Source organism: Pleuronectes platessa, chromosome 6, assembly GCF_947347685.1.
Source record: "Pleuronectes platessa chromosome 6, fPlePla1.1, whole genome shotgun sequence".
Taxonomy (NCBI): Eukaryota; Metazoa; Chordata; class Actinopteri; order Pleuronectiformes; family Pleuronectidae; genus Pleuronectes; species Pleuronectes platessa.
In genome coordinates this window covers 9,056,738-9,079,710 of record NC_070631.1, presented here as the reverse complement: position 1 = coordinate 9,079,710, position 22,973 = coordinate 9,056,738, and the positions used below count along the sequence as shown (strand labels likewise).

The 22,973-nt window shown below is 43.4% G+C and overlaps 1 protein-coding gene across 1 annotated transcript in view; it reads right to left on the bottom strand.

Annotated features, from left to right (window-relative positions):
• Positions 1-21,263, bottom strand: part of dock3 (dedicator of cytokinesis 3) — a 43,832-nt gene extending 22,569 nt beyond the window's left edge. The window contains exons 1-13 of the mRNA XM_053425448.1: positions 21,227-21,263; positions 15,023-15,106; positions 14,110-14,150; positions 11,332-11,387; positions 8,967-9,063; positions 7,410-7,558; positions 4,968-5,052; positions 3,597-3,638; positions 2,423-2,577; positions 1,907-1,988; positions 1,753-1,813; positions 1,516-1,663; positions 418-506 (exon numbers count right to left, since the gene is read on the bottom strand). Of these exons, the coding sequence (XP_053281423.1) occupies positions 418-506; positions 1,516-1,663; positions 1,753-1,813; positions 1,907-1,988; positions 2,423-2,577; positions 3,597-3,638; positions 4,968-5,052; positions 7,410-7,558; positions 8,967-9,063; positions 11,332-11,387; positions 14,110-14,150; positions 15,023-15,106; positions 21,227-21,263 (1,126 nt within the window). The remainder of the gene's footprint in view (positions 1-417; positions 507-1,515; positions 1,664-1,752; positions 1,814-1,906; positions 1,989-2,422; positions 2,578-3,596; positions 3,639-4,967; positions 5,053-7,409; positions 7,559-8,966; positions 9,064-11,331; positions 11,388-14,109; positions 14,151-15,022; positions 15,107-21,226) is intronic.
• Positions 21,264-22,973: the final 1,710 nt, after the last annotated feature.

The window sequence follows — 22,973 nt, the reverse complement described above, 5'->3', positions numbered from 1 at the left end:
GTTCACACATATTATAAAAAACATTTTGTCTCTGGTAAGTGGATTTACCGCAGCTCACTGAGCACAGTCTCCCTCTGAACAACTTCTTGGAAACAGTAAATATGAAAAATAAATAGTTTATAAAAACTGGCGATAGTGTGTTCTGTCGATTATTCAGGGTAAGTGGGACAAAGCAGAGAAAAGCTGCTGAGGAATTTATTTCAAATGTCATTTTTCACAGTTTTGCACATCACAAGTGACGTTTGGATTCAGCTCTAAATCTTGTGTTTCTCAAAATCTGGGGCAACTTCCACGAATGCTTATTGTGTGATGACTGCACACCTCGCTTCTGAATACATAAATATCTTTGTGACTTCAGCCACAGAAAAAGTGACTTTCTAACTATAATTAATAGATCTACAGAGACAACAAATTTACCATAGTTGGTGCTGGGAGCCGAGTACTTGGTGTTGGACTTGCGTATGATGTTCTCATGTATCTGGTACCACTCGTTCTCATTGTTACACCTGGAGAGAAAAGACAGGAGGGAGCCGGGCTGTAGCAACGCACCCATTAGTGGGTCCAGATGGAGGGATGGGGTTTCTGTGCATGGGGACTATATGAACAGCATGTGTCCCAGAGCCGATTTCCTCCTGGAGAAAAGCAGCAGCAGGGGGAGGTGCTATCAAGCAACACATTAGCCCAAATGCACAGCACACTAAGCAAACCTGACAGCCAGCCCTCTACCAGCCTTTTTCATTACTGTGGGCCCGTAGGCCCCTGGGAAAGGCATGGGGAAATGCACGGGCTGGAGCCTTATAGGAGCCGACAGTTTGGAGGCAGCTCACTACTGAATCACTGCTTGCTCTTCAAAGGGAAGAGCTCAGCGCCTCAGCAGAGAAATCCAATAAAAACGACAGCTTTCTATTCCAGGAATCTAGATTTCACACCGAGATGTAAAGTTTATACTTCTCCACAAGAAAAACGTCATATAACAGGATGGGAGTGTTTGAATGACCTCTGACCCCTAGCGGACACCGAGGAGGACACACCGGGAGACATTCTAGCTGTTGACTGGCAAGAGAAAACGCTGAGCTTGTTGTTATTTTCCTTTGTCCTCTAACTTTGCTCAATTATCCGTGTGCCATCGCTCTCAGTGTCTTCCTCTCTCCTTCTGCGTCTCCTTCCTTCCCTGGGTCGGCCGGTGGATAAGAGTGGCTCTCTGTGGCGAGGCCTAACAGAAGCAGCCGGATTCACAACACGCCAAGTGTCCTATCTCAGGCCCGGGGCGAGCAACTATTGATTTTCAAGAGGACACTTCATTATCATTCTGGTCGAAAACACAGCTCATCAACACTGAGGCACTAGGTTATCAGGAACAACATTTGCACAATATTTACACCTCTGTAGCTGAAATACTTGGATGCTTTCCCTTTTAAAGTCCAGAAGTCAGGCAATTACACTTTTGTATTCACTTTTCAGAGGAATTTATAATCCAGAGGAAAGAGGAGGACGAACAGATTCATTCGTACTCACGTATAAACTTTGAGCACAAAGTCCTTCTCCTCTTTGAGGTCTGTGATGGTGTGGAACACATCGCTCATGGCGAGAACAGCGCAGCCATACGGTCGTCTGTACTGCACATGGGGGGGGCCTTTCTTTGAGTCGTTCAGCAGCATGCGACCTGGACACAACAAGGAGAAGAAGATTCAAACAGGGAAAAAATCTCTCCCATTAATAATAAGGAATGTGAAACCAAGCTAGTTTATTTACCAGTTCTTACGACGTGTGCAACGATGTACAGGTCCTTCTTCAAATCTTTACTACTCAGGTCCTGAAGAGAGGAGATGAGAGGTTCAACGTCAGCAGAAGAAATACTGAATATATGTATTCACGGGGTAGAAGGGGGGGGGGGGGGGGGTGTTACCGTGAAGAGAGCACACAGGCGATCAACCTTCTCCGGATTCTTTGGTCCGCCATTTTTGTTCAGTTTCACCATAAACTTCTCACTGCAAAGGAAACCGGGAGTCAGCTACAGAGACAACAACCAGTGAGTAGATATGTGTGTGTGTGTGTGTGTGTGTGTTTGTGTGTGTGTGTGTGTGTGTGTCTGTGTGTGTGTGTGTGTGTGTGTGTGTGTCTGTGTGTGTCTGTGTGTGTGTGTGTGTGTGTGTGTCTGTGTGTGTGAGAGGCGGTGGACTAGTGGCAGAAAAATTGGACTATGGGCAGAAAGTTACGGACTTCAGCCTGGAAGGTCTCTGGTTCGACTCCTCGCAGTGACAATAAAACATACCTGGATGGACAACACATGGATCTGTTCGGACTCTCCCTACCCCCACTGTCTAAGTGCCCCTGAGCAAGGCACCTTAATTTGTTTGTGTGCGCGCGTGTGTGTGTACCATCCAAGGCCGTTAGATGCTTTCACTGACATTCCTCCACGCACCTGATCTGTTTGGCCTCGCGCGTGTCGTACAGAGAGAAGAAGACGTCGGCGTCCTCGCTGATGCTGTTGTAGGTGAAGCTCTTCAGGTTGATGAAGAGGTGGTGCGACACGGGGACACGGCAACCGTCGCCATGGCGCTGTCTCGTGCTGTCGCCCTGGGAACGCACAAGACAGTGACCGCTAAGTAGACGGGTCCCAACGGAGGAGGAGTCCAAGCAACTGCTCTTCTGTTTATGGATAAAGTTGTTTTTCACAGATCAATGATGGGGTGAGTCATTCACAAGTACATGTTCTATACTTTATTACATCCTGTCCATTGTAGAACACAGTGTTTACTGTAGACCGACATACAGGGTGCGGTCCAGATAGAGAAAACATGAATGAACGATTCTGAATTCCTATGATCCATCACTAATGAAGGGTTAGTATTACAAAATAAACCCTTTGAGGTGAGGTGAAGACTCAACTGAATTCACATTTATTGCCCAACATGTTGTCATTGATTTTTATCTGTGACGTATATGATTGTATTCAAGGCCAGACAAAGCTTTCCCCATTAGTATATCATTCATTATTTGTCGTGATATTATGTTATGTTATTTATTTATATAGGAAAAAAGGCTAATATCGCAGTATACCATATAACTGATATCTTTAAAAAAAGAACATCTAGATGCAAATTGTTTTAAGTTTTCACTATTACATTTGATAAAATCCTTAACTTCCATCGAGGGTCCAAACATTGCCCACTTCTGCTTCACATCTTTCTCTATAAAATCAGTTCAGCCTCTATGAGAAATCTATTAGAATTAAGATAACGATAACTATGGCAGAAAGACAAAAATGTTACACTTCTTAATATAGTCCTTAAACCGGTGTTCACAAACAATTAAAATACAGTGGACACTTCTATTCAAAGTGACTTAAAGCACCATTCCTGCATACTTTGGGGCATATGTGGTCCCAGTGGGAATCAACCTTCACTTCCTGGCAGAGTTGCTGTGAGCTTCTTATGGAGCTTGGCAGCGACGCCTTGTAATTTTAATTTTAACCCTACATGCTCTTATAGGTCACCAGGATTACAGCCAACCAGCAGCTACGAGTCTGAAGGGGATGGTATGTTTGGGGAAATGAGAGATGAACAGACAGAAGAAGAGCTTTGAAAGGACTGTACCTGATTTGTGCTTTGCTGACCACAGTGTCTGCTGGATACGTGCTAAAAAGGAGTGAAGTTCAAAAGAGAAGATGTCAGATCAGTCCTCTTCCCACACAGAGCTGAACCTATTTACCTCAGAGCAGCTTCAGACACAGGCTACCGAAGTAAGGCCTCAGCTGAAGATTCAAATTGGACAGAAATCTCACCTACGTACATGCAGAGTGTCGGCACTACTGTTCCTGCGGCGCTAAAAGAATCCCACATGAGGCAAAATGTGAGCGTGTGGGCGAGGAGAGGACAAAGCCGCTGTCGCCCACACATACCTCTCTGCTCAGCAGCCTGAAAGAACGCCTCTACTCCCCTACCTGAGGAGGTGCCAAGACCTCGTGCCCTGCCAGAAAAACCAGCTCACTTTCATCGACAGAGTCAGGCGGCTTTTTGCCAAGGCAGAGCTACGCTGTTGTTTCTGGACAGAGCATTTAGTGCACCGACACCGTGTGTGTGTCTGCAAAGCTGAGAAACATGGCGACGGGATAATGGGAGGCTGCAGGGCATGTGGAACATGTTTTGATCAGCAGATGGAGGGCGCATCAGCAGCTAACCTGAAAGGGTCCCCCTGCTAGATAACCATCTCCAGCAGAATTACATTACATTTCATAACATCTGTGCTGTAATCACGTGCGTCTAAAATTAGATCTGCCTCTGAAAGTCTCCCCTGTGTCCCTGGACAGGTTTGGAAGTCCAACACCGCGGCAGCCAGAGTACATTCGAGACATTATTTATTCATGGGAATGTATCTCTAGTCTGTTTAGGGGGGGGGGGGGGGGGTTAGAGCAACCAGAACTAAAATATGTTATGTTAACTTATCAAAAAAAAAAGAAAAAAAAGTAACAATAAATAATTCATTCCTATGTATTTACCCCCCGCCTCACCTGGCCCTGTCACTTTGCATTACGTCTGCAGTGCGAGCCAGCGATCGGGGCTGGTGGGAGTCACGTGGACGCAAGGGAAGGGACACACTCAATATGGCGGTGAGATAAGCATAAAGAACAGGTCACATGAGGCGGCTGCAGCAGCTGCATCGTGCTCCATCTCTTGTGAGTCACCTTCTTATGGATGGTTTGATAATCGGTACGGTCACACATCCCTACACATCCAGCAACACTTTCTTATATGTAAAACCGCTCTGTGTGATGGAAACAAAGCTCATAAAGGCCTCGTGATGTGAGTCATGGCTACTGATGAGTGTATGCATGTGCTGGGGATTAGTTATTGCATTTTTAATCATATGCACATGTTCGCTTTATTAATTTAATCTATTTAATAATTCAGGGTAGGAATTTGTACAGCATGCACTTTTTTTTTTAAATATAATGTTATCCAACGTACCAGCTTGTGAAGTTCAGATACGCTGATCTGATCTGGATCCACCATCTCAAACTCCTTTCTGGGAACAAGGTCTAAACCAAGATGCCTGTGAAAGAGGGGTCAGGAGAGAAGGAAGAAAGAAATTAGAGTTTAAAAAGTCAAACATGTCACATTATACAATTTATGGTGAAAAGGGAAAGTTTCAGATATCAGATGTTTATCTCAACACATTAAAATCTTTAAAAATCCTTTATAAAAAATCTTTTATAACCACTTTTCAGCACATTTCCTTTAGATTACTTTGGTATAATTCTGAGTTACTTGTATTTTATCTGAGTATTTATTCTACATGCTACATTATACTATAACAGTATATTTAAGAAGGAATACTGTTCTGTTTACTCCACCATTCGTCGGGTATCCGAAGATAATATCCTGATAGTGAGTAGTTTGACATTTGGGATATACAGTAAGTCTTTGTACTGGGCTGGCTGGTGCAGTTATGGTCTGTGCTGGTTGCAAAACAATTGTTCATGGCCAAGAAACAGTGGTAGCTGACCCTAACCCTTTTATATAAACTATTTTAAATGTTTGGATAGATTTCATAGCAACAGGATTTAAAGTTGTTAAGCTTCACCTCAGAAAAGTAGAGGAGTAAAAATATCCCAACTTCCTGCCTAAACAGCTCAACTTCTATTTATACTATAAATTGAACTGCATTATGTATCAGTTTTCTACAAACTCTGTGAATATTTAAACAGGAGACTCTTAATTGTTGCTACGTCATTTTGCCTGAAGGACACTTTTAGATTTGACTTGTGCATCGTTTTATTCCAGCATGTTTACCATCACTGGGAACAGTGGGATTCTTCAGTGGAACGAGGATTCATGGGTTTGAACAGTGATGTGCAGCTCAGTGTGGGAATGAAAGAGTTAAGTACAGAGCTGCAGTAAATATACTTGGCATCCATGTACCACTGATTCATGCTGTACTAGTGTATATATATAACCTTTTACTTAAACCAAATTGTTCAGCCTGAAGTCACAGAGTTCTCTCAGGGCTGCGGTGACCATGAAATATCATCACTGCAGCTTTCAGGTCAGTGTGCACCACAAACCCCCGACAGGCTGAACACAGTATCCCAGGCTCTACTTCTAAATGTTCTCAACATTAAAGGGGACATATTATGAAAATTCCACGTTTGTAGTGCTTCTACACGTTAATTTGGGTATCTGGCGTGTCTACCGTCTACCGAATGGTAATACGACCAGAATTGACGTCACAGTCGGTCTACATGGCATAGCCCCCCCCCCCCAGTCTTTGAGCCGATCACCAGCAGCTCGTTGCCGTCTCCGTCGCTCGCTTTAAAATAAACTCATACCCGGGGTTTTAAGTGCATTTCGCCGCAAAAGTTGCAGCAGTGTTAGCCTCCACAGCTGTAGCCGCCCACGATCCCTTTGTCTGTGTGTGTGTCTGTGTGTGTGTGTGTGTGTGCACGCTCAGAATATATGCCCTGTATGAATAAATACACATATGCAATTATATGCTGTATACACACATATCTAATTGCATGTATTTAAATAATGTACATCTTTAGCAGAAGGTGTAGTAGTTTGATAATTGTAGCTTCAATGAAGAAACACAACAAACGGATACAGAAATATATGTGTAGGACAGTGACTTAAAATGATTTTAACCTTAAATATGCTAAGGGGAGATTTAAGACTTGAAAACTGGATGTGTGTGTGTGAGTGACGGGGGGGGGCGGGGCGGTGAGAGGGGGCGGGGGGCGGGGCACTCAAAACAGGTCAATCTGAGGAGGGCTGTTGTATACAGGGTAAAAAGGTGCTGTTTTAAATGATCCTTGTGGTTTTTTGACCAAAAAATGTAACAGACATTTCATTAAGACCCCACGGAACCATATCAACTGTAGTAAAACGGGCATAATATGTCCCCTTTAAGACGTACTGTTCAATCGTGAAACACACACTGTGACGCTGACCGACCCTGTGAGGGAGCTCAGAGTGAACAAGCAAGTGTTTTTTATGTGCAATTGTGCAATGAATCTTATGTTAAATTGACAGATGGCCCGTCCACATGAAGCTCCTCCTCCGCCGAGCTGGAGCCCTCACATCTTTATCTCTGATATGGATGCCTGTCTGTGCTCAGTTGGATGGAGTCTGAAACTGGCAACCCTAGGAATACAGCTTTACAGTTCCTCCAGGGGGATGTGCGTTGACTTTAAGCTGCTTGAAATTCACTCATCTGCTAAATGACCATAAAATTACATTATAGAGGATGCTATTATGCACCCACTCAGCCGGCATTGTAGATCTCTCCAGTGCCAAGGAAATATTGTATTCTTTGGTGGCCAACTGTTAAAGACAAATGTTTGCTGTGGAGCATTCAATCCCCAGCCCGGTCTCTTGATGCATGTGCGTTCAGTATTAAGCGTTACTCACTCGTTGCCCCAGTCAAGCCGCACTGTGATGTGCCGCTTGATCTCACGAGTCTGGTCCTGGGCGAGATGACCCTGGATCAGCTGCCGTCGCAGGTCGATGAGCTCGTTCATCACATGACGGAGCTTATGGAACAGATCCACCTTGTGTTTCTGTTGAAGCAGCCAAAAGAGACTTAGCCAGGATATGTTATGTCCTACTACTGTGGCATTTGTGTAAAGACTGATACTGAAAATCATCCCAGAATTCACCTCATACTGTGTAATACTACAGTTGAACAAGGAAAAACATTGCATGTGCATAGTATGTAAGTGTTTTTCTGACCGAACCACTCCTGCAGCACATAGAAGAACAACATGTTAACTCCTCTCCCTGGTAAGTGTGCTTTGACCTCCTCACGGTAATGAATTTCATCAGCGTTTCTCACAGACTAAGGACAACACTTTTCTGCCTAATGATAGGACAGGCCCACATTACCTCCCAGGTTTGCTTGCATAAATGGAAAGATTAAGCACCGCCACAGTGCCCGTGCAAATTTAATGAGGACAACAGTGCATGTTCTCAGCGGCTGGTTGCTGCTGAAAAACAAAAGGCTTTTGTCAGCGTTGATGAGCCCGTTTGGACGACTACTCCACGAGGGCTCATTGTGTACATTACAACGGATACACAGTTCTGCTGAGGCCATCGTTCCCTGAAGTCGCACCATGAATTCTAATTGGCAAAAATCCGGTGAAAACGATCAACATCCAGCCAATACGAGAACCCCTGTTATCGTGGATGCAACTGTGGCAACATGGCCCATATCACACAGGGGGGTGAGCACCAAAACAAGCACTGCTAAATCAGCCCTTCACATTAGTCAGGCCTCAGAAGAAGTTACATCACCACACCAATGCCTCCGGGCTCCTTGGTTGCTCAGAGCATGAGCAGTCCTCAGTGAGAGGTTATGTAAAAAAAAAATGCTGCCAGCTCTGCAACGTAGCCACTCGGCTCCAAACTCCAAACCCCACCGACCACTTCGGCCTGCGCCCTCGACACTTAGCAGGATTAAGGACGCCTTAAGTTTCCAGTAATCACGTTTGCCCGGCAAGTAAAGGCTGACTGGAGGTGGTGGATTTGAAGATGATGCAGAAAACGACTAGAGGCAGGCGAGGATCAATCAATGGCTGAATGACACAGCATGAAATCGCATATGACAGGTCTGAAGGCCGTTATCCGTACCCGGCCACCGTTTCTGTCCCCACGCAGATCGTATATGAAAATGTAAGGTGAGACTCGGAATGACGTGCTATGGGGAAAAATCGAAAGGAAGTGTCAATGCATGATTGGGTTAAATCCCAGGCTATTCCCCACCTCCTGAGTGCGGAGAAGAAAAACATACTCTAGAAAGCACAGTCCATCAAACCCCCTCAGGAGGATACAAATGAAACAATGATAGATGCAATTTCTTCTCGCAAAAAGCTGTTTTTCTCTCAACTCCCTCGGATATCTTGCTAATGTCGAATCCGCTCTCACATTTATTTCGGCTTAGTGTCTTGTTCTGATGTAAGTGCTACTGACCACGTAGAGCTGCTTCCACAGGACCCCCCATTCCTGCAGTGTGGAGGTGGTCTCTGTGATGATCGGGTCCTCGAGGGGCACCACCGTCTCGCACAACCTGCAGTGGACAAAAAAGACGTGCATGAATATGAGCGCGCACAAGGACACACACACGCACACATACAGATGTCAGTGTAGAATCTACATTATGATTTTCAAAACAACCATATTGTGAATTTTCAGGAAATTGCGTTGAGGAAATAGACAATGACAGGAATTTGTATTCTAGTTGTGCCTCTGAGAACCACTTAAAAAAACTGAGAGTATTGTGCCTGGAGATTCAACTAAAATATGACGTATCTAAGTATTGTTGGTTGATATTAATACCAACTACAGTACAATCCTCACAACAGCGCCCTCTGTGGTCATGCTTCAATGGGGCCACAGATATGATGTGTTATTGACATGTTGTCTTTTTTGCTGACTTGCTCAAACTACCCTCACCACTGGGCTACATTCAGAGGTATCACCTGCTTTAGTTTAACCTTAGGGGTCAGTTCACTATTGATCATCAGTGAATACCTGTTGTTAAAGTTAAGCTTGATTGTTAAACTATAATATCACAATATTTGTTAACAAATGTTGAATACAGAAGATGTCAAATGTGAACCCTGTCCATTGGTGTGTTTGTTTCAAGCAGGATTAAGCTAAATCAATTGAACCAATTTCCATGACACTTGGTGGAAGGATGGAGTTTGGGTCGGGGAAAAGAACCAGATCATGGACCATGGGGCAGCTCCAGGAATTAGTTGTTCCCACTTTCTTTAACATTATGAGATAGGTCGGTTTTCTCAGAGAATAATTTATTGATTTCAATGAAAAATGCATATTTAAAGTATTGATAATAAATGTGTGCAATGTGAAATAAAATTCCAAATTCTAGTGAATTTAAATGTGTTTTTCATAAGAGGACTTTTGTTGCAGAGGTATTTGATCACTTGAGTCTAATGATGAGTACTTTTGCTCTATTAAAGTAATGTAATTACATACGTACAACTTTGAAGCAAGCATTAAAAACAACATGAATGCAGGTCACTGCTTCAGAACAACTCTATAAGAAATCTTAAAAAAAAGAACTACAGTAATGATATTCTCTCTGGCTGCACTTAGAAACCGGGGGTGGAGCTCTCCGGTAAAAAACCACCACACACTTCCTCCCTGTGTGACCACTTTCATAGAGAAACATTACACCAAAGGTTAGATCTCTAGTGAGACTTTGCACTTTGCTCACTAAGCTCGGTCCTACGCTGCAAAGAGTGAACGCTGAAACTGTATCAGTGAAACATCTCCATTACACTGTGAGTCGGGGGGATGGTCTGTGGCGAGGAAGCTCTGGGCGAACTTCAGAGATGCAGTAGGTGTGTCACCTCATTAACTCTGTGAGACAGCAAAGCAGATTTCACAAAGTGCAACTCCCAGTGCGAGGGAGTATAATAATGTCAATTTCCAAGTCTGCACTTTTGATTGTTTGAGTGCAAACAAGAGTGCTCCTGCTATGTGGTGAATCAACTGGAGGGTGGTGATACAACAGCCAAGTCCCAGTCCGCACCGAACCACAGATCCCAGCCTGAAGATTTTTACTTCAATGAGTTTAGGCTGATAAAGAGCTCTGCTGTCTGTCTGTGTCTCCGTCTTTATTCTGTCCTCTGCAGACATGGACGTCCTTTCTGACAGCACATACGATATCATTGTCAATATAAAGTTCTGCGTCAAAGTCATTCTAGAGATCACTGGAAGCTTATCGGCACTCATACCCAACCAGGATTTATCCGAATCAGTAGCAAGAGGAAACGTGTGGGGTCGGAGGTGAGACCCTGCAAGTCAATCGATGTTTGTATAATTACACTTTCTTTACGTTTTTAATCACTAAGAGAATGCTAATCTAAGTTTTCCCTTTGTTTTAAGAAGTGGCTGGATGATATGGTTATGGAGGAGATTAGGTTCTCATAAATTACATGTGGGGTCCTTTTGTTGATAATGGCATAAAAGCAAATATACTCCACTTCAACTAAATAGTGTATGCTGAGTGACGCCCACTTTTGAGTGTAGCCTAATGGGTTTATTTGAAATGCATCATTCAAGTTGTCCATCCGAAGCTTTTAACCCATTCAGGCAGTTCAGGCTGTAAACGTCTCTGTCAAAAACAAAAGTTACGTTTCGCACTCCTTTTCTCGAATATGTTTATGTTTTTTTTTTCTCATCACTCTTTGTAAACAACGCTTTTTTCTGTTTATGTTCGAATTGATGAAAAATAAGAAAAGCTGGCTAAGCAGTGTGCTCTTAATTCTGACACTGCAAAAGAAACACACTTTGTCGTGCAACTCACCCTCTGTTGGTCACTGTGGATTTCTTCAAGTGGACATAGCTGACTGGGAAAATCCCCTGTGGACAGAGGAAGGAGCAGAGATGTTAGCAAGTGTGACAGGATGCTGTCTTTAATTCTCCCGCAACAGAAGTGCATGGCAATGTTTGTGTTATTAACAAAATCGCAATTATTTTTTTGCAATTCTACCGATGTCACATTATACGTTAAAGGGAAATGAACAATGTCTGCTTAACGTTCTCATCCATATGAAGAAGGGGGGGGGGGAAAGGGATGTTGAGCCCACACACAGCAACGTGCAGGAGCCCTATTGTGGCTCGGCTTAGCCCGGGAATGGCACGAGAGACCGGGCGATGCCAACTGTCAACCTTGCAGTTCATCTTTCTAATTCTAATCTCCCAGATGTAAGGAATTGGCCACGGTGAACACAACTAATTCTCCCAGCACAGAGAGAGTATGGGGGCGAATGGCTGTGGGCAGTCAGAGAACATAACAAAATGGAGGGGTGTTAGCGAGAACTGTAAATAGCAGATGAGAGTAGAGAAGGACAGCGTGTAGCCACTAACACCTACATTTACCAGGACTGGACAGATTTCTGCTTTCTTAAAAACCTTTCTGCAGCATCACATAACACTTCAGCTCCTGACATTTCAGTTTAAAGCAGAGTCCACATATAGAAGAGCAGAAATTACCTGCTGCTCTCATGCTTCTAATAATAAATCTGGTTGTTTTGCTACACTCTGTTTGTTCCGCGGGTGGACGGACGTGACATCTTCTCTCTCTCTCTCTTTGTACCGTGACTCTGCAGCCTGCTCTGCCACAGGTTTCTAATTGATGACGCCTATCATATACATTCCATACTGAAAAATATGGGAGGAAAAGATTTGTCAGTCAGATTTAATAACCGTTTACTGCAGTGCAGGTTATTGATCTCTTGTCAGGAGTGATGCTGTTGTGTTGTTCAGAGTTCTGCACCTACTGTATGTTCTCCTCTGACTGGGCATGATGCACAGGATCCATCACAGTGATACTGGATGAACAAACTCTGTGCTGAGACCGGAGACATTTATTGGATTTTATATTTTTATATCTCTAGTCTCTACTTGTACTGTTTTCACTATTTTTTTAAATAAATTTATTTAAATACACTTCTGCTGTACCATCATTTTACAGGCTATGTTAGTCTAATGCAAAACTTTGTATAGCTTCAGTTATTAATCTTTTAATCTGTATTTATATTTGACTTCAATCCTCTGCCTCAGTTACTTGAGTCTTTCAATCACCCTTATAATTAAAAGATTTGTAACCCTAACCCTGTTTATACAATATCTCCATGAGCACAAGCTTCTTTACAGGGACAGCTTTGTAGTAGTTCTGGTGGCGAGACTATTATCTCAGTGCAGTGAACTTACTATTGATTCATTTTTACCTTTTATTATTCCTATGCTCTTGTGTTTGACTGTTGTGTGTGATACTGGAGGCATAACATAAGTATATATCTATCTATCTATCTATCTATCTATCTATCTATCTATCTATCTATCTATCCATCTATCTATCTATCTACCATCCATCCGTCCATCTATATAGATTTAAGAAAATAAAGACTTCTCTATGCTTCAGTCAAAAACGTTAAATCCTAATGTTGTGTATATATATGTCCTGCAGCAGGCAAGTATTTAATGTTACAAATTACATCTAAACTGCCATAAAAACCTTGTTTTGGTAAAGTGACTGGTTTTCAAATTACTAATTGCACCATCTGCTGGCAGAAAAGAAAACAAAATTTGATCTCAAACTCTGCACAGGAGGGAAAACAGGGCAGTAGTAAATGATAAATGGACTGAATTTATGTGGCTCTTTTCTGGTCTGAATGACCACTCAGAGCAGTTTACAGGTCACATTCAGCCGTTCACACACACATTAAATGCAGCGCTTTTTCTATCACACTGCCAACACAGCCATCAGGGGCAATTTAGGGCTCAGTATCTTTCCCAGAGACACTTGCATGCAGACTGGAGGAGCCGCGGATCAAACCACCGCTCTTCTGGTTAGTGGATCACCCGCTCTACCTCCTGAGCCACAGCCACCAACGATACTAGTAATACTGCACATCTGTACAGTTTCATATTGCAATTTAAAAGGAAAATGATGGGGCGCTCATACCAAGGTGCGATGTACAATTCAAATTTTATTTTCATTTTATTATTATCATATACGCTGTATTTTTTTTCACTGTTGTGGATGGCATTATATTTAGTACCTCTGTACTATGAATTCAGAATATCATGGTTAAAACGGTGCCTTTGTTAAAGCACCTCTGGAATTACAGGTCAGCAGATTTCTATTTTTGTCTGTTCAAAGCTCTGCTCAATAAGTTAATCGGTCATTAAGCTCTTTGCTGTCGAGACAGAGTTATTTCTGGGATGCCCGTCCCTCACATCATATTATCATTCATAAAAACACTGTTGTGTTTGATATAAGCTTGGGATTCAGATTGCCGTGTACAGATGTGCTGCTTCCACTTCATTTGACGAACAAGCTTATGTGAAACAATGGGTGGCTAAATATTATTTTAGCAGTCATGAAAAAAAATGTGCTAACTAATAAGAGGAGCTTCGGTCATGTTACATTTCATATAAAAAAAAAATTCTCTGTGTCCCTCATGCTTCAAATACAAAGAAATAGAGTCAGAATACAGAAATCTTTATGTAGCCTATAGGAATTAACACAGTGTAAACCCAGTATCTGTATATTCAATATATATAATATTATAATTACCTTGATGGAAGGCTTCTTGGTGGCAAAGCCTCTGTACCAACCTAAAGGAAGATCAGAATACACATCAGTAAACCTGCTATGAAACACATTATTGTATGCAGTATGGGACATTACACCCTTTTGCTGTGGTACTTGGTTCTATGGTTTACAAATCAGCTTTAAAGAAACGCTACATTTTATTCTTTTGTGTTCTTATATGGTTTTATCACAATGTACAACAAAATATGTGTATTTATTCATGTTTACCTGTGACATCACTAAGCTTAAACAAAATGATTAAAATTATCTTTTGCCTGTATTTTTAAATCAGTACCATATTATCAGAGACTCAGAGATTTCATGATTTCCTGACTCAGAGGGTTTTTACTGTTTATTAGCACTTCTGTCATTAAATGTGTCGTACACATGGTACTGTCCAATGACCATCTGTAGATGTTTTAATACACGTAGTTTGTAATTATTTACTGGTTTTAATAACCATGGCTAGCTGGCTAACGTAAACATTGTTCCTGTGCACTATGAGCTGGGGTTATCGGGTGTGACGTCATTCCGAGGGCCGAGCTCTGAGGTGTCATCGAACGCAGCATAGCATATTTTTTGAAGCCCTCTAAAGTCTGGGAACAAATTGATTGAGAAAGACGCCTACGAAATCCTTTATATACCAAATTGCCTTAAAAGTTGTTTAATTTAAATACTGATGCTAACAGGGCTAGAATAAACCTGAAACTAACCATCATGTTTATGCTTTAACTGAAGAATAAAGACTTTTCTTATGTTCTGAAAAACTTGCATTTTCCCCATTAGTGTTCAACCTGATAACCTGCAGTAAAGACCTGTGATTATTTACAAGCCATCACAATAACTGTGCCATATGACATGTGTGCATTGCCATAAGAGATGTGCCTGTCATTACCTTCGCTCTTCTCCAGAATCTGGACAGTTTCCCCAATCTCCAGGACCAGGGCCTGACATATTGAGGACCGGAAGTTGCAGATCACTGTGAGGAGAAGGAGGAAAGAGGGAAACAGATAAAGAGACAGCCGCGATGAAGAAACACTTGACCTCATTGTAGTTATAAGTCCTGACATCACAGATAACCATCTCTGTTTGCACCGTGTGACCTGTGATCAAACGAGGTGCAGCCTCCACGCTGTCGTGTCTCCTCACAGAACGTGCTTTGGGGTTGAACCAGGCCTGTTTCTGCAGCTTCTTTTTTAATAAGCTGTTTAATACAAACATCTAAACACAGTATCATGCGGGAACCACTGCTTAGTGAACTGTAAACAAGCTCCCACCCTGAAGTGGGAAGTCATTTTAATAGGCAATTAATTCTTAAGCGGCCTGATTTTTGCGTTACGTTAATTGAACTGTCTCTCAAAGTAAAGCCCACGCGGGCTGCTAAGTAGTGTGGCTTAACCCTGCCTTGTCATAGGCCGTTATTAGCTTAGACCTTCTTTGCCACCTGCTTTTGCAGCATCATGCAATCTTTGACCGTACACAGAAAAACATGTGACTCTCCCCCTGACTAGGAACCTGATCGGGGATGGATGCCACAGTGAAGGCCGTCGAAGCAGGATATCAAGATTCAAGATTCAAGGTCTTTATCGTCATCACACTCAGGTACGGTGAAATGGTGCATCCCCTGGAACCTCCTTTCTAATCAATGCAGCACTGCAGTTTGCTGCGTAATATACAGTGTGCAATCCTCGGTAAGGACAGATTCATCTAATAATGACAGGGCTCCACTGACTGCTCTAAAAAACCTACAAATGGTGGCCCTTCAAGGAGGGCTTGGTGTGAATCATTATGCTAATGAACTAGCCAGGGGACCCAGTGAGGGGGAGGAAGAGGAGGAGGGGCTTGGGCTGTATGAGGGGAACGAGTGCTCAGTTCCTGTGCTCGGGTAGCTATGGCAACAGATCATCTACAAACTGGAGGGCTTTTCTTCACTGGAGCTGCTGCAGGGATCGAGGCGTTTTTAAAATGGCAAGCTTATGGATGCTGCGCGGCACTAGAGTTCAAGTCAAGCATATTTCAGTTCATATTAGAGGGACAGAGACGGATAGTCTTAAAGAGCCGGCTTGTCACCTTTCAAGTCGGCCTCTGGGACTTCTCCCTGCCAGGGCTAAGTATCTCCTATTTGAGAGACCTATTCTATAATGGCCTCTATTTCATTTGAATAGCAAAAACCCCTGAACTCACGCCGGATGAAAGCTCTTCCGTGAAGGCCACGTCAGAGCAAGATGAGATTGTCATGTTCGCGAGGGATGGCCGCATCACACCGGCTCATATTTTCATAGTCCTCCCTCTCAAAAAACCTCCAGGCTGTGCAAACACTATTTCGTTGGGCCTAAAAGCTGCAGAGCATTAGCATATCCTCAAAAACAAAAACCGACGAAATTCACCTTTGGACTTCAACATGCTGAACGTAGGATGTTGGAAGGACTGACAGGACGGGCAGAGAGAGAAGTGCTGGCAACAGCAAAGGTTTCTACTCAGCGGCGGATCGGATCCAGACTGTCCCTCCATTCAGTGGAAGTCTGCACGGTCATTATTGTGTAACCAGGTACTGGGAGGAATGTTTGCCTCTCTTTCTTTGAATTACAGGGTTGGAGCGTAGGAGGAGACTCCCACTGCTCCACACTGTTCCTCACTTCCCTCATATGCAGTCATATACAGTGAAAGCCTGGGAGTTGAAAACTGATATTCACCCAGGTACAACGCTTTCTAATCAATGGATAATCAAAGGTTTGATGAGACAGAGCTTTTACATTAGTCATATAGAATCATCCCTCGAAAAGCTACAGAAATGTTAAAGTGAAATTGCAACGTAAAGTAAAACAAGACGACTCTAAATGCTTTAGATTTAATTAACTAAACAAACTCATAATAATAGGATGTTCATGATGTGATATCAAGAAGCAAATATAAAGTTAGACATTTTCCTCTCCCTGTCCAGTTGTGTTCTTCTGATATTAACCAAAAAGCCTGAAATTGGTCTTTTAAGAAGACATGTTCTCTGCGTTGGTGTGACGTGAGAACACAGGACTGATAATAATCTTGGGTTATTTCTTCCATTAAGTTACAATACGTAAGGCGTTAATTTGACCTCATGTGATGTCACACTGAGAATCAAAGGGGTAAAAATCACAGTGTGTGTATCAAGCATTGCTGTTTAATACAAACAGACTCTGTGAATTGAGTAAAATTAATTTAAATTATTTAGTCAGCCTCCACGAGAATTATTATCGCTCCTTATTATGCCTTTGTTTGCTAAATCCCCCCCCCCCCCCCTCCCCCAGTTGAGCTTAGGAAAACATGCCAAATAAAAACAGAATAAAAATGGCATGTGACAGACAGGTGTTTTATTTTCTTCTTCAATAAAAGCCGAGGAACAACTACCAGGTTCCGTTGTTGATTAAATCCTGCAGTGTAGCCGTGTACAATGGGTTTCGGTGTGAATGTGAAGATTACAGGTGTGTGAGGTGATTCAGAGCTCTCCATGTTGTTGGAAGAAGAAGATGTAAGACCACCAGGATCGTGTCCATGTTGAGAGGTTTGTCTTGTATTACATCAGCAAAACTGTAATCAAAAGATCATCTCACTCTGAATTCTGAGCGACCTTTAAGGTTCTTTTTTTGTGTCTGAACTTTGACCCGTTCCTGTTACGAGTGAGATCTGTTTTTTTCTTTAATAAAAATCGATTTTTTTTCTTTTATACAATAGAGCAAGTGAAGCTAATAACTCAGTGTACACACTGACATGCTGTCACCTCTTGAAAAATGTTTACTTCTATATGTAATATAGTGAAGATTAAAACAGAACAAGCATTGCACATACAGGGAGTAAATCTACAATGACCCACAGGGGAGGAACATGCTGCAGAGAAGGCACGGAGGTCATCAAATACCTGCTACTGCAACAGTCAACACGGTTATAGATTCTAAATGTTCTGCTGTTTGTCTTTCTTCAAAAACACAGGGTGCTAATTGCACCGCTGCGGGAACATTTTATTTAAAAGGACACTGTGCTCGTCTGAACTGCAGCAATGAATGAACTTAATTTCTTGAGCTTTTCTTTAGTCCTTTTACCTCCAGTCTCAATCAAAGCTGGTTCAGCTGAAGCTGAACTGCTGACTGAAGGCTTCCTTAAACCTCTCCAGTAATGCATTATGAGCACAGAGACCGTGGAGTCCCTGCTTCCCCGGCTTGAATACAGTCCTGTCCCAGATCTAGCAAACGTTAAAAATTACCCAACGGTCTTTGGGCTTCACCCTCTGAGTCATGGCGTTTAGCACGACTTGAATGCACACTCACTTACTGGGACACATTACTGCATGGAAGTCCTGCTAACCTCAGGAATTCTGCCACACAGGCGGGGGGGAGGGGGGCATTCCACCATATCTGATCTCAAATCAGTGTCACGGGAGCCGAGGCATGCCCGACTGCAGTGCTCTGAGATGATGAACTTATCGTGAAGCACTTTTCGGTTTTGTCAGTAAAGCCACAGAGAGCTACAGTCGTACACAGATTTGTGATCCGGTGCCCATGGGTCTAAAAGGTGATCACCAAAGTGAAACTGTGCAACTTCCATTTGGAGATTTCACGAGGGGTTAAAATCGTGTGTCCAAATTTGTAGGGAAAAGCTACTTTAGGCCAAATTAATCTCTCTAATCCTGCTCTCAGCTGAACATTAGTTCCATCCTTTGTTCTGCTATGAACGTACAGTATTTGGTCCCTTTCAGATAATGGTGGCCTCGTCAGCACGACTATTTCATGTGGTGCTACAGGAGTTTGTGTGTGAGCCATGAGGCCATGGCCATCTGATTCATTTCACTCTGTCTCATGTGGGCAGGTACTGACTTATAGTCACAGCTCGGCCCAATTACAGTATAAAGAAATACTGTGAAAGCGGCTGCTTGAATGCGAGATATCCATGAGTGACTCATTTGCAAATGAGGAAAAATACAGGTCGAACTTATAGAACCAAATATTTGCTGTAAACTGTGATGATGATCATGAATATATATGAATACATAATGAATATGTGTCATATCTGTCCTCGAACAATTGCATTTAATCAATTTGCATTTACATTTTTTCTTATTGTTTGTTTTTAGACTGTTTCTGATTTCTAGCATTACATTTTCCATGTCTAACTTGTAAAGCACCTTATGACTGTGTTTTGAAATGTATTATATAAAAATGTATTATATATCCGATGATCTATCAGTCATTTATCAATTGAAATTCCAAATATCTGCAATATATTTGCTTATACTTCATGGCATAATGACTATCAGCATCTGGGTATGTAATTATTAGCTAACAAAATAATCATTAGCACAACAGTACATGCGATGCCGGCCTTTGCTGCTACTCTACAAGTGATTTACAAACTAATATTATCATTATTTCCTGCATAAACACAACAAAGAACAAAATAATGAATAGACAGCGATTCTAAGAAAGGCATTAACGTTTCATGAGGTGGTCTCCTACTGTTTCCTGTTTAGACGGAGCTCATTAAGATAACCCAGGAGGGGGAAAGGGAAAGAGAAAACAGAAAGGAAAGGCCCCGGCTGGCTGATGACAGACCACAGCTCTGTTTCCTATCGGTGTTATGGTAACACTGGTGAGAGACAATTTACGGGCAATGACAAGAAGAATGATAAATGTGCAAAATGGTGCAACTGGAGTCACAGCTGAGGCAGGAGAAGCGATGACAACAGACATGCAGGGATTAAACTGGGCAGAACAGCAGCGTGGGCTTCATCCACAATGATGCTGGGGAAATATTCAACATAAGGGTCGACCACACTAATTATTTTTTATTTTTATGGGGGATGGGGGGGGACTTTTACAAGGTACAGTGTGTTCTGTGTGTAGGTTCACACACAGAGCGGCTTCTGCGTTTCAGCACCGCGGACAGCGCCAGGTCACTTCACACCGACTGATGCGGAGGCTGCGCCGAACTGTTGCTTCATCACACACACACACACACACACAAACCACACGCACACTCACGCACGCACACACATGCACACTCACTGCTATGAGAGAACCGCAGTGATTCTATGATGGATGCTGAGACGGAGTGGCGACATTAAATGCGATCATGACACATGTGAGGCCTCCAAACAAAGTGAGGCTGTGGGCGTGTGCATTTATGTGTAGGTGTGTGTGTGTGTGTGTGTGTGGTGTCGTGTGCACCTCAGCACGAGTATAGCCTGCAACTAACAATCTGTATCTAGACATGACTCATTCCCCAGATGAAAACCTTCTAGTAGAATCCTACGCTATAGACTTTTTTTTGTTTCTACAGTGGATCTCAGCAGTCAGGTTATAATCATACATGACACATGTCCCTTGTGATTGGACTCTATGCAGTGACCCCCCCCCCCCCCCCCCCCCCCCCCCCCAATGACATGCAAATATGATTGGATGTGGAACAGTTGATCTGTGTGCACTTTTCCCTCCTAATCAAAGGTAAAGGTGCACACAGTCAGGGGGGCGTGCACGGTGTGGCCCAGTCATTGCAGCAGTGGATGCAGCCCTCTGGTCCACAGGTTCTGTTTCACTCCAGCCTACACCTGTTGGAGGTACGCAGTCACGACGCCCCCTCGTGGTTTTGAACACGAACGGCATTTTTACCCCCCCCCCCCCCCACCTCCTTTTCTCTCCCACTCGCCGCCCCTGCACATATGAGAGGAAAAAAGGGCTCCAATGCTACACTGACGCATTCTTTTTAAAACCACAAAACTAACAGCACGAAGCCGAGGTGAAGCACCGCCTGCGCCCGTGTGGATGGGGTCTCGGAGGGTGGTGGGCTGGAGGCTGGAGCCCATCACCATCCCACGCAATCCCCCCCCCCCCCCCCCCTCCCATACATCCACTGGCCCGCTTATATCAGCCATTATAAGTGTTTGCCATTGGGGTGTGATGGCCATAATAACAAAGGGGGGGAGGTAAATCAGAAGAGGAGATGTCGATGAAGAGGATGGAGCGGCTTCCTCACGCACGAGCTGCCATCCGAACGATTAAAGTCAATTATAAATAGAAAGCGAACGTCGCACATGAACAATAATGGCCCCAGAGGAAGAGATATACTGACTCACCAACTCCGATCTTCTCCTCTTCTGTAGGTATCCACATATTTGGTTATTTCCCCTCCGGTAGATCGAGCCACATTATGTCGATATGGTGCTGATGCTGCTGCTGGAGAGAAAAAACACAGGAGGGCTGAAGGCTAGAGGCGATCCAGGCTGAACACACACACACACACTACATGTCTCTGTGTCCTGAGGAGTGTGTGTGTGTGAGGGAGGAAAAGGACAGAGAGTGAAGCCTCGATGTCTCCTCTGTGTTATGTCCCGGCGTGTGTCTCCAGTCTGATGCAGTCTCTGTGTCCACCTCATGCAACGCGCACAATTACGCACGCACGCATGCACGCACACGGTGAGCGGGCTCCTGCTCCCCCCCTCCTCAAAAAAAAAAAGGACAAGAGGTGCTATTGGAGCTATCCGATATTATCTCTTCTTCCTCGGAGCTTATTTATTTCATTTCTTCGTTTTTCCCTCTTTACATCCTTTTTTGTCCTTCTTCCTCCACCTCCACCTCCTCCTCCTCAGCCGGTCGCGCGCGGCTCCAGCTGATCCACGCTATTTGGCCGCTCATGCAGCGGGAGCGCGGCTCGATCCGCGGGTAATTAGCGGGTAATAGGTCGCGGTGCTGCTCCGCGATGTGAAGTGTCGAGCTGCCGCTGCAAGAAAACACGGAGAGAGCTGCAACACACCGAAAGATGCGCCATCTTCATGCTCGTCACATGACACGTTTTGTCAACACTGATGTGTCAAACATTCGCAAATATATGCCTCCTCCTCCTCCTCCTCTCTCTGCATCCATCTCAAACACAACCTGCATTATTTCCCCTCTCCCTCTACAGGGAGCTGGACTGTGGCTGCATGGTGAACAGGCCTTTTCTCTGATTCTGTGTGATGCTCTGGGAGCTGGTGGCCATGAAGTGTTTTACCGATCAGATCAGGTCCATGTGGGGGAAGCTCCTCCTGGTTGAGTCATTTCAGAGAAACAGACCCACTATACACCAGTGGTGCTTTGTCATAGTGCAGTCATGCCCCCCCACACATCAGATGCAAACAGTTCCCAATACAAGTCAATTTCCCCTTTGCACTTGACTGATGGGTCCAAGACCTCCAACAACACTTTGCTGTTTATGTTTGAATCCATATCCAGTGGTGAGTTTCATCACAAGAACTATATTTGGTTATTTGTTGGTTATATAAATGTTTAACTTTTACTTTTCCTGAAGGTCTGAATCCACTTTCAAAGTCATCACCCTGTTTGGAACAGTCCAGCCAGAGAAGAATTAGGCCTTTATTATACTTATTCATCTCTTTAAAGCCTAAATGTCGCATTTCAAAATGCCAACTAAAAGAAAAGAAGGGTTAGGGTTAGTCAATCAATTAACTCAATTAACACCAATATTTAGTTGAGATTTGTGCACAGAGTAACAAGTGGATTTATGGCACACTATTTGATTATGAAGAGGGTTGTGCTGTTGAAATAGTCTGTGGGGTGATGCTAATATGACACACACCCTGTAGCTGTGAAGCTTTAAGCTTGTGGAGGCACAGACTGCAGAAATCCACCATTATGGTTCGGATTAGTCAGTGAAGCTGAATGGTGTTAAATCTTATAGCACAGAACATACTCATCAAACAGTCTAATAGTTGTGTGAATGTTTCAGGAACACCGTCGATGTTTTGGCTTGAAAATGCTCTTATCCAGATGTTGATTTGAACTGTTTAACACTACTTCACTGTGCAAAGGCGACACATAATGTAT